At 33.8% G+C, this 12,503-nt stretch overlaps 1 protein-coding gene across 4 annotated transcripts in view; it reads right to left on the bottom strand.

The window, feature by feature from the left end:
- The window catches only part of CNTN5 (contactin 5), a 698,727-nt gene that overhangs the window by 139,814 nt on the left and 546,410 nt on the right, over positions 1 to 12,503 (bottom strand). For all 4 annotated transcript variants that reach the window (XM_038176391.2, XM_072032765.1, XM_072032763.1 and 1 more), the window contains one exon: positions 4,694 to 4,875. In XM_038176391.2, coding sequence (XP_038032319.2) covers positions 4,694 to 4,875 — 182 coding nt within the window. The remainder of the gene's footprint in view (positions 1 to 4,693; positions 4,876 to 12,503) is intronic.

Below are 12,503 nucleotides of genomic sequence, written 5' to 3' on the forward strand. Positions count from 1 at the left end.
TTAAACATAATCCTGATATACATGTGGGCAAAGAAAATTTCATTCCATAATTGAACTTAATTTTAATAAGAAAATATAAATTGTATTTAAACAGATTTTGAAATTAACTTTTTATTTATATTGATTTATATTTATTTTTGGAATTAATATTATATTTATATGATATAGATGTATGTATATGTATATACATATGTAGATGTATGTGTATATATATATATTTTTGCGTGTATATATATACAATATTCATCATGGAAAAAAAATGAGCATTTGCCAGTATTTATCTGTCCAATGAAGTTTTGGGAGTGAATGTAAGAATAGAAGGATTCATTAAACTTCATAGATACTTTACCATAACTTTCTATAGTCCTGCCAAGATTTTAAAATCACTGTCCATCCCCTGATTTATTTTATTAATTTCTGTAGCTTTTTATTCAAGGATGCCAAAATGTTTTACAAAAACGCATTGGCAACAAAACAGCAAGTTTACAGGCCAGTTTTTGTATCCTCTGTGGAACCACTTTCTGGAATAATTTAGCAAATTTTTGGCTGAAAGAAAACTTATGAGAAAATTTTGCATAGACAAATGACTTCAGATAGTGTCCTAAAGTGTGAATGAGTAAATGCATTCAGGGTGAAATAAATTATTTTTCTGAACATGAGGCCAATTGAAAAGTATAAAGTATGAGAAGAATAGGTAGCTATCACAGTGAGAAATCAAAGATAACAGATTTCAGCTGAAGATGCAATCAGCAATCTTATCCTTTTTAGCCGGTTTTACTCTATTTTTCTGGGGCTAACCTGCAGTGACCCTGGTGGATTTTACTCCATACAATTTTTATGAGGAAGTGATTAAAATGGTGTTAAAAATCTGGTTTGCCTACTACACTGCATTTCAGAATATTCCTGCCCTCAGCTGCTTGTTCAACTGCCACGTTATGGCAGACCTCCCATCCTGCTGTGTCAGCAGAGCTGTTCATGGGTTGCTGCTGTGAGCAGGATCAGGTAACTGAGCCAGCTGAAAGAAAAATGGCAAGAAAAATGTTTTCATTCTCTGGTTCACATCACCACCCTCTGCTGAACTGGCACTAGTGAGTAGGTAATACAGAAGCAAACCCATCATTTTCAGAGTGAGAAAAGAGCAGGAGGAATTGCACAGAGCAGAAGTTGCCATTGGGAACATCCTGGTAGTCCTGGTAGAGTTTGTGGAGAAGCTGTGACTGCAAATGGTTAATGCCCAGTTTCTCCACCCAAATTTTTGTGCTCTTTTCTATTAATCATTTTCAGCTTGAATATAATTTCTTGTAAGCTACAGGATGAGCTTGGGGAAAAACACACCTCTCAAAATAGGTTGCAGTCAAATATATGAAGATGTCTCGCATCATCAAAATTATATTTTTAATAACTATGCCACTTTTACAGCTGAATTTCAACCAAGTGTTGAGACTACAACAATCTGAAATTGTCAAATTCTGAAATACCACTTTCTGCACAACATTCAAAGTGTCATTTGAGTCAGGCAGTTATGTTATACCTGGATTGCAGCATCAGGAAAGAAATGATTGATAAATCAGCAACTTCTGATTAAATCTGAGGAGACAGGCAGACTTGGGGCCCTGGTCTTTCTCCAAAATAACTTGTGATGACCCAGATTAGATGCAACTGATGAAATGAAGATTCAAACAGACAGCAACTGAGTTCCTACAGAGATATGCAGATTGTAAAACCACAGTATGACACAGCTGGTACTACAATCTGCTCTGAAATTTTACAAGAAACCCCTGGTAAGGAATGACGGCCTACATCTGAATTTCTGAGCCAAAATAATCCTTGTCTCCTGGAGGAATAAGATGTCAGTGAAAAGACAATGAGCTTTAAGATAAATAATTCATGTTGACTGTTGTTATGAATAAGAAATACATCAGCAAATGCTGCCCCTGTATCCTGCTATATCAGCTCTCACCAAAGGAAGCTGAGAATTTTGTAAAGTAACACTTGGCTAAACTTTGTGCTGTTAAGAACCTTCTTACCCAAACTCTCTTACATCCCTGGAAAAGGAAGTTGGGGATTTTAGGCCAATGAGGAACTAATGTCTTCAGGAGCAGTCTGAATGTGAGAGGCTCACTGGGGAATACTTTATCTTGAGGCCAAGATACTTGTAAGGAGCTATTAACAGTTTGCACTTCTTGTTTTTCTGGGCTGGAGGTCACTGCCGTTCTCCTCCACTTGAAAGTCCCTTGTCACCTGCTCTGACCTTCCTCCCTGCTAATGTAGGTGAAACGTTGATTTGGATGTGGTTCTGAATTAACCTTCAGAATTTACCCATTACTAAAAGATAGTAATAGACTGCTACATTTAGAAATGTAGCACTATGATAGTCTGATGCAGCTGTTAATCAAAGGATTTAGACAATCTGAAATGAACCTCCTTTATTTAATGTACAAGCATTTGGTCTGATATGGAAAAAAAGAAAAAAAAAAGTCAATTAACACAAACTGTGTGTTATCCGTAAAGTCAGATTGAAAACAATATTATTTTTGACAACCATACAATGGCAGAGAACTAAAAATTCTTATTTCTATCTAAACAGAATGGAACAAAGCTGACAAAAAGAATGTTTTCTTCTCTTCTACATTTGAATAGCATCTTTACTACTACTGAAAATGAAAATGTATCCTGGCTAATAAGAGAGGTAGAGTTAGGTGGAACATGAGATCATGTGTGCTGTGATATGAGTTCTGCTTATGGCTCTGCACAGGTCTGAAGGCTGCTCTTGAGGAAGCAATTTAATTTTCCAACAGCTTAATTTCTCTCCTGAAAAGGTATTTTTTTCTTTTATTTTATTTCAAAAGAAAGAGGTAAAGATAATTGTATCTCTATTACAGAAAGCTTTGGTTATTTTATTTATTTATTTATTTATTTATTTTGTTAGTTTCACAACTCTAGAGAAGAGATAGCAACTGTATGAGCTGGGGTATGTATTATAATCTTTGGAATTTCTGATATTTTAAGAAATATTAAGGAAAAAGACCAAACATGTTGCTAAATTCTTTGGCATCCATGACTGTAACAGAATTTGTCATACTTTTGTAGAAGTAAAAAACAGTAGGAATTAGTAATAATGGAGAAATATCACTGTGGAATTGGCACAGTGGAAGGCATAAAATAGTTCCTGAGGCTTTGAGTTTTCTCTCTTTCTCTCTTTCTTGTTCTCATTCTCTTTCTCTCTCATTCTCTCTCTCGTTCTCTCTTTCTCTCTTTAGTAAAATACTTTTATTCAAGTGCAGTATGGGTGGCATGTCCAAAAGGAAAGGTGCAAACCACCACCTTTGCTATCACATATTTTTTCCTATACACAGTAGAAGGCAAAAACCTGCCCTTGGCTCCAGATGGATAAGAAGGAAAAGGAAGGAGAGGAACATCATCCAGCTATATGCTGACACTCACTGAAAACTGAGGAGCTAAGATAAAGACATTTGAAAGTTGGAGGAGACAGCAAATTTGATTATGGACCTGGAAATATTGACTTATATGAAAAATAACTAAACATATGGTGACAATCTATGATTATTTGATGAAAGTGTGGAAAAAAAGACAGAGAACTATATACAGTGAGCAATGGGGAGAAAGCACTAATAACAGTTGTCTGAAATCCAGAAAATAAAAATAAAATTAATTAACAGGATAGACTTAAAGGTATCTATTAGCCTGAGGAACAGTCTCAAGTAATGAAGTTTGAATAACACTGACTGCAATATTTGAAGACCAAATACAACTCAGAGTCTGAAAGATTTGTTGCATGATCTCCTGCAATAGACTGCTCCTGCTAAGTACTTAAGGTTGTAGGATTCATGGACTGATAACAAGAAATAGGAGGGACTAAAGTGAAATATTTGAGCTGCAATTAATCAATAAGTCATGTTTTGTATAGGCTTTTGTTTCTGGCCTCTAGGGTGTATCAATGACATTATATAAAAATGAATTAATGAATTACTTTTATCAAATATTCTTAATTCGGGGTCTTTTTTTTTTTTTTTTTTTTTTTTTTCCAACAACATATCAATATGGTTGAATTTTTTGACTCAAAAAAAAAAAAAAATCTAGGAAGGCTACATAAATTGTGCATCCCCAGACTGAGAGCTTTTATTTACAAAAAGAGAATTGCTTCTCCTATTCTGATTCCTGTACAATGACTTTGGCAAAACTCTGCACCCAGGCATGGCAAGTATGTATCCTTAATAAAAGTAAGAGAAAAATACTAAGGTATTTCTAAAACTGATTTTCTGACATATGCATTATGGTTAATGTGAGTGAGTATATATATATTTATATATTAATTTATATATTACATATTATGTATTATATCAGGAGAAAAATAAAGACCTCTAAAATTACAAGAATTCTCTTCACAAACAAACAAAATAAAATGCAACCCTAAACATCAGGAAACATGAAATGCTATTTAAGCCAGGTTTTGTGTGAGACAGCTTCATTCCCATTCCAGACTTTAGTGCATTACTGAGGAACAAAAATATATATCTTAATTAAATAAAGATTTTATTTCATATTTATTTTATATATCTTTAATTTCTAGTGGATATTATAGATATTTAATTTCTAGCATCCTTCATATATCGTTAAAGCCTTGAGTATGGACAAAGCATTGATGGACAATACCGTGTGCAATTATACTTACTGTACACTTGAAGTTGCCCTCTGAAGACATTCCTTCCACGTGAGTTTTCAGCTTTACATTCATACATCCCCGCATCCTCTAGCTGCACATTAGGTATTTCAAGCACAGCTTGAGATTTTCTCAGGCGGGCTTTACTTGGATTGTGACCATTAACTTTCCTCCAAGAGATTGTTGGAACAGGGCTGAAATGTTTAGTAAAATTACTGTTACTACCCTTTCACTACTGAGAACATAGATTCTGTTATCTCATAGTTTAAACAAGTTTAAACATTTAATAATCCAAGGAGCAATAAAATATAATTACAATTAAGGTTCATTTAATGCTTGGTATAGCTTGCTTTCTGCAGGGAATCTTTAATAAATGGGTCATTGCATAGAATATGTCTCTTTCACCTACAAGGGAGGCCAAGATTTTATCGAGATCAAGCAAATCACTTGAAATGCTCTTCATGCATCTTCAGTGCTCTGTTTTACTCCTGATTATGTTCATTCTATAGGTAAAAGAAAATAACTTAAAAACCTGGATGAAATGAGAAAATTCCACCACTTCTGTTGTTGTTGCTGTTGTTGTTGTTGCTGTTGTTGTTTTTGTTTGTTTGTTTGTTTGTTTGTTTTTCTGCCATAAACCTCCAGTCCAGGAGATCAGTAAGTGACACATTCAATTAGATGGGGGATTTCAATAACATTGTTCTTTAGCTAAAATGAAGTGACCGAAGTCTTGGGGACCTTTACTTTTGCAATATTCTTTAAGTTACAAAATTGTTTGGGCAATAAGTATGTACTCATGTCACTACCACTTCTTAATGACTGCATTGCACACCTGTTCTCTGGAATAGAAGTGTTTATCACTGTATTTTGCTATTCAACAGAGATCTAGGGGAAAGCTCAGATGTGTCATTTACATTCATACTGAGGGAAGAAACGGATTAGAGAAGAAACGGATTAGAGACTAGATAGTGTTTATACTAATTCAACTTTATTTTTAGCTCAAACACTCATCAGTCATTTTACAAGATTTTTATTCTATAGTTTTACATTTCTCTAAATATGGCATTAGATAGGAAGGAAATAAAAAAAAGTAAAGGAATAAAAATGTACTCGTTTGATTTTGAGCTGAGAATGAGACTACTTCAGGTATTCTAAAAGAAGCTAGGAGGACATCATAAAAGGAAAATCAATTGTTACATGCTGATTTTTTCTCATTAAAATATTTTGGATTTATTTTAATTGCTATCAAATCTAAACTTAGATGTAAACACAGTTGGATTTTGTGGAAGATGGGGATATGCAGTTCATAGCAGAGATTGAAATTTAAATTATCTATTCATTTCTACCATCATTTGCTGGATTCCACTGATGGAATTTTCTGGAGCTGTATGAAGCTGCAGGTAAAAACAAAACAAAACAAAACAAAACAAAACAAAGCAACAACACCTTTCACATTATTTAAGGGTGTCCTTTTGTTGAGACACAACAAATACAGACATGGCAACTACCAATGTATAAGGCTGTAGCTATCATTCAGCCAGAAAAAAAAAAAAGGTTGTGAGTAATTGAGCCTGGGCTTAAGCTTTCAGCCAAACACTTCCAAATTCAAGAGCTTTAAAGAGATTTGGGAAATAGTAATTGGAGCTCAGAAGTTAGTATTTTCTGAATGTCACAAATCATTGAATCTCATTAAGCACAAAACTTTTGTATTGACTAATATACAATCTCTGCAGTGGTATCCATTGTTTATTGGGATATTTCAGAAATAGAGAATCATTTTTTTCCTTATCAGTTTGTTGATAGCTTGATTATTTAACCTGACAAAAGATAATTTATTTTGAATGAGTGTGGATTCATCTCTGAGACTCTGACACTTAATCCCTAAAGTACCTTTCTATTCTTGTGAAATGGTCTCTTCACCATAGAACCATAGAATAGATAATGTATGGAAATGAAGTTTTTTTTGTTTTTTTTTTTTTTCTTAGTAAAAGAAACAGACTGATCTCTTTTTCTTCAGTACTCTATTAATTTATGTCTTTTTATAGATATGTGTGGATCATATGAGGTCTCTTGTATTCTCTTTTCTATTCTATCACCACAGTTGCTTGGTAGCATGCATTATTAATCTGAAAATACTTTCTTACAAGCTAGTTTCAAAATTTGGTGTCCTGTTTGGCTTGAGGACTCTTCTGTGTAGCACATTTGGGTATAATCTATAAAGTTTGCTTTATAGAACTTTTCAGAAGTTGTTTTATGGCAATTTCAATTAGAACATTAATTTATTTTTTTTAAATTATTTTTATCTGACATAAGTACTTCATACTTTTCCGTTCTACATACTAAGAACAAATAGGATATTTCTGTCTGTGGTACACTAATAAAACCAACTGTCTTTACCCTTGTCACTTATAATATTCCTGTTACTTCCTTAGCAAGATATTTTGATTTGCTATACTTTGATAGTTATTTATATATGTTGGAAGTAGCACAAGAAACAACATTAATTTATTTTTTTCCCATTTATTAGCTAGCATATTTTAGCTCTAATTCCACACTTCAATTTGAAACTCTAATTTACGCTCTTTTTTTTTTTTTTTTTTTTTTTTTTTTGAAGGATTTTATAGAGATTTCATAGCTCTGTTGTTTTGGGTTCAGATTTAAATGTAAATTACTTACATGCTTGTCCTCTTTCTATATATAATTATGTCATGAATACTGGCTGCAAAACAGCAACTCTAGCCAGGTAAGTGTTTAGCTAGTCATTACTGATCACAACACCAGTCCACAGTAGAAATACATTGTACTTGTACAGTGCAATACTTCTCAGTTACTCAGTTTTATAAATGACATAAGTGGGCAGGTACACTCTATTTGACAGGTACACTCTAATGTTGCCATGTGTGTTGCCCATATTCACTTACTTTTTCTTTCACCTTTCTTGCAGTAAGGCTCAAAAACAACCAAACAACCAACCAAACAACAAAAAAAAAAACAACCAACCAAACAAACAAACAAAAAACCAAACATTTACTCTATTATCTTGGAAGGAAACAGATTTAGCTGAATAGAACTGATAAATGTAATTTTCCATGTTGTATCTTTCCAAGAAACAATGAGGACATTATAAACCATGATTGTTGTCTCATTTAGCTACAAAGAGGTAACTCATTTGATTCATGTATTTAGAAAATTCCCTTTAAATTGTGTTTATTTCTATTTTTTGAAATTTTCTTTACTGTATACTACAGAAAGTGTGTATAACATGCAAATACAGAGCAAATGACGTTCTCTAGGTAATTAAGAAGTGTATTTAAAAAAATAAATGTCTATTGTCTTCATCAGTGTAAGATAGTAAGTGGAGTTTTTCAAAGAAATAAAATTATTTTAGCTGTGTACATTTAATGATTTCAAATGAAATTACTCCCAAACTGCAAATCACTATTCACAGACAACTTGTTTAATGAAGCTTCTTATCTTCCTTGCATAACTCACAAGTGAGGTATGAATTTTAGGTCTGAAATAAAAATATATCTATACCTATTCCTCCTTTGTGACTCATGTGAGAGTGAAATGAAAGAAGGAAATATATCTGAGTAAGGACATGAAATAATAAAAGTGACTGTTGTAGAAAACTCATAAAATCTAGCATAAAAGCTAACATATACACATATTGTTCATCCTTAAAAAATAGAGTAATAGTAGAAGTAACTGTAACATTAATATGAGTTCAACATAATATGCATAATTGGTAAGTCTTATAATTGTTATATCCCATTTTTATTTTGGACTAAGCAGATATTTTTGGGGAATATTACTTAGTTTTTTATTATAACAATGCTCAAATTTAACTCCAAAAAGTATCTTTATGCAAGTTTCAGTTGAGTTCAAAGAGAAGGTTCTCCTCACTTTTAGAAACTATTCAGTAGAATAGTGCTGGTAAATCTTAGAACTGCTAACAAAAAAAAACAAAAAAACAAAAAAAAAAACTAATTCAGAAGTGTCATCATTAAACCTCTCATTAATCTGAGCTGAAATAAAAGTTCAAAGAGGTCACTTGTAAATTGATAGCCATTACATTGTGGGTTTGTTCACTTTGAATCTGAAGAAAACATAAGGTATAGTTTTGCATTTATATTTAGAAGAGATTATAAGAGTTAAATTTCAGCAGTATGTTATCAGGAGGAAAAATATATTAGCCTGAGATGAATACAGAGAAATTGTCTGAGCAGCCAGGGATCAGGTTAGGAAAGCCAAAGCCCTGTCTTAATTAAATTTGACCAGGGACATCAAGGGCAATAAGAAAGGATTTTTCTGTAGTTACCCCAGAGATAAAAGGAAAGAATAAGGAAATTGTGGGCCCTCTCTGGAAGGAAATGGGAGACCTGTTCACCTGGGATATGGAGCTGAGGTACTCAAAGACTTTTTTGTCTCAGTCTTCACTGACAAGAGCTGTAGCCTTGTCAGACACAAAAAAAAAACACAAAAAACAACAACAACAAAAAAAACCAACCAAACAAACAAAAGGCCCAGGCCCCAGAAGGCAAAGGCAGGGACTGGGAGAATGATGAACAACACAGTGCAGGAGAAGATCAGGTTCAAGACATGCTAAGGAACCTGAAAACCCACAAGTCCATGGGACCTGATGAGATACATCCATGGGTCCTGAGGGAAACAGCAGATGAAGTTTCTAAGCCACTATCCATCATATTTGAGAAGTCATGGCAGTCCAGTGAAGTTTGCACTGACTGGAAGACAACAAACATAACCCTAAACATAAAAAGGGAAAAAAGGAAGACCCAGGGAACTACAGGCCAGTCAGTCTCACCTCTGTGACTGGCAAGATTATAGAGCAGAACCTTCTGGAAACTATTATAAGGCATATAGAAAATAAGGAGGTGATTGGTGACAGCCAACATGGCTTCACTAAGGGAAGGCAGATTGTGCCTGACAAATCTAGTGGCCTTCTACAATGGGGTTACAGCATTGGTGGATACGGGAAGAGCAACTGACATCATGTACCTGGACTTGTGCAAAGCATTTAGCACTGTCCTGCATGATGTCCTTTTTTTTTTTTTTTTTTTTTCTAAATTGGTAAGACATGGATTTGATGGATGGACCACTTGGTGGGTAAGGAATTGTTTGGAAGGACTCATTCAAAGAGTTGCAGTCAACGTCTCTGTGTCCTAAGTGGCGATCAGTGACAAGTGGTGTTCTTCAGGGGTTGGGACTGGCACTATTTAACATCTTTGTTGGTGACATGGACTTTGGGATCAAGCGCACCGTCAGCAAGTTTCATCCTAAATAATAATAACAACAAAAAAAAAAGTATTTGGACCTATAAAGCATGTATTTCTTTTAGAAAAAGGGTGAGATGGAAATGAGAGAGTCATTTCTGAATTTTAAAATATCTTTTCTGTTAATCTGATCTCCTAATTTTTCAACTGTATATTAAATAAGACTGCATTGGTTACTTTTTCTATTTTTGGTTGGTACAAATTAATGTGCTCTTTTGAAATAGTTTACTTTCTACTGTAATTTCAATTCCTTTCCACACTATTTATCTTTTCCATACATCACTATTCTGAGTTGTGTCTTTGAACTCAAAGGCTCACATCACAGTATATCTTAAAATCTCTGCATGCCTGTGCATATGAGATTAGAACAGAACCCTTTGTCCTTACGCCCTCCAACTGTGTTAAACATATTTTAATTACTACAGACTAATTATGTAGGATTAAAATGTTGAGGAGAATCATGAAATTCTCTCCATCAGACTCTTTCCAGAAATAAACACCAACCGTTCACCAAGTTTTACCTTTAGATTATTGTATATAAGCCTATTTTGGTCAAATGAGGTTTAGGAGACTATCTCATTATTCTATACAAGATAATAACTTTTGCTTTCATTTGGTTATGAAAAGATACTCCTGTACCTTTTATTTATATATACTCATGCATCATATCTCTGTACTTATGAAACACAGCAACTGTGAGTATTGTTGACTTAAGAACAAAAAAAAGAAGAAAATGACAATGAATTTGGAACCAGTGAGGAGAAAAATGGTGAGGTTTACAAGTCAGTTGTACATAATTCCATGACTTTGATAAAAGGTCTAATGGTTTAGATTAGGTCTGATACATGTGACAGTGTTGTATATTAACATGGATTTACTTTCCCCCTACTCCAGACTTGTTCCTTACAGCACAGAGCAAGGTCAGAATGCCTTTGCCTGACTGTATGTCCAACTCCAAGTCATCTTCTTCACACTCTGAGTGTTACCATGGTAGAGCATCTCTAACATTTATAACAGTCCTGTGTCTACTGATTCATTATTCATAATGATTCTTTAACCATGATGAATTATACTCCAGAGGCTTTTCTCTACAATTTTCTCAGTCTAAATTGATAGCTCAGACTTGATTCCTAACTGCTTGATAGCTCAAGTAAGATAAGATACGTTGCACTTCTGGTGATTCCAAAGAAGTTTCCAAGTTCTTAAATTCAAGTTGTTCATAAGAACAATAATAATCTGATACAGATGTGACTCACAACAGGATGAGTTGTTTTTGCAACTCGTGAGTTAAAGGGAAAAAGATATTCCATAACATTTCATCTCTTCATTTAAAAGTTAGATAATGGTATTTACTCTTAATGAAATCACAACATCAAGGATAGATAAAGACAAATCTAATGGAAAAATGTTGAATGTCTCCTGCCATGCATTCGGGGTTGGTCACATTGCAAAATTCCATGCTATATTTTATCATTATCAAATACTGTATTATATTGTGGAATGGATGAGATACTGAGCTACTATAGTTTTAAATAAGGACAAAAGTAAGCTCATTTTTTTTTCCTCAGCCATCCAGTTACTTTTTTTTTTTTTTTTCTAGTCTCTGTATCATTCCCCACCGCTGTTGAGAAAAGAGTTTGAAGCAAGTTGAAAAGCAAAAGACATATATGATATCTGCTGTGTGAGTATGGGAGATAACACACAAAAATTCCACAAATTTAAGTTAGATTACACAAATACTTTAAAGTAGAAATTTTGCCTAAAAGGTGACTAGTTTTTGACAGGGATTCATATGGATTCTCAGAGTCACAGTACCAGAGAAGCACTGTTTTCTTACTCAGTATAAATCTACTTCATAACAGGTTTTTGTGTTATTATTCTCTTAAAACTTTGCACAGGAAGAATTTCTGTAGCTTGTACATTAATATAGGATTTCTAAACTCATCTTAACTGGTATAGAAAGTATGTGTGTAAAGATCATTTCCAGAGGACTGAAACATGAGTCTTGCCTTGCCTTTCATTGCCTTGCAGAAAAAAAAAGGTCTACCACCAATCATGACACAAGGGAATATCACATGTAAATCTAGAATCCAGGGTGTATAAGATGTCTTTGAATCTGCTGATCAGCAATGAAGTGTGAAGATTGTGAACACAGTAAAGATAGGTGATTTCTGAAAGCACTGGGTTTAATGTTTTGTACCATGCATTTACATGCGTTTATTTCTTTACGGGAAATCCTGAACAAGTAATGACAATTATAATTACGAGGAACTACTATTGATGATGGCAAGATATTTTTTTCCTTCTGATCATCTCAATTTTGACACAGAGAGCCTGCATATGCACTTCTGGATAGTAAGTTCAAAATGCAAATGGAGGGAGGCAGATCTATCTGTGTAGAGAAGTGGACAAGTAAGCATCTGCATAAATTCTCCTCTGTCTTTAAACCTAAATCAAAACTGTCTAAATTACCAAAGTTTTTAGTTACATTTACAGGTTTTCATTGACAGCCCTCAGAGAGAAAGATA

The sequence above is a fragment of the Anas platyrhynchos genome, chromosome 1, assembly GCF_047663525.1.
Source record: "Anas platyrhynchos isolate ZD024472 breed Pekin duck chromosome 1, IASCAAS_PekinDuck_T2T, whole genome shotgun sequence".
Lineage (NCBI taxonomy): Eukaryota > Metazoa > Chordata > Aves > Anseriformes > Anatidae > Anas > Anas platyrhynchos.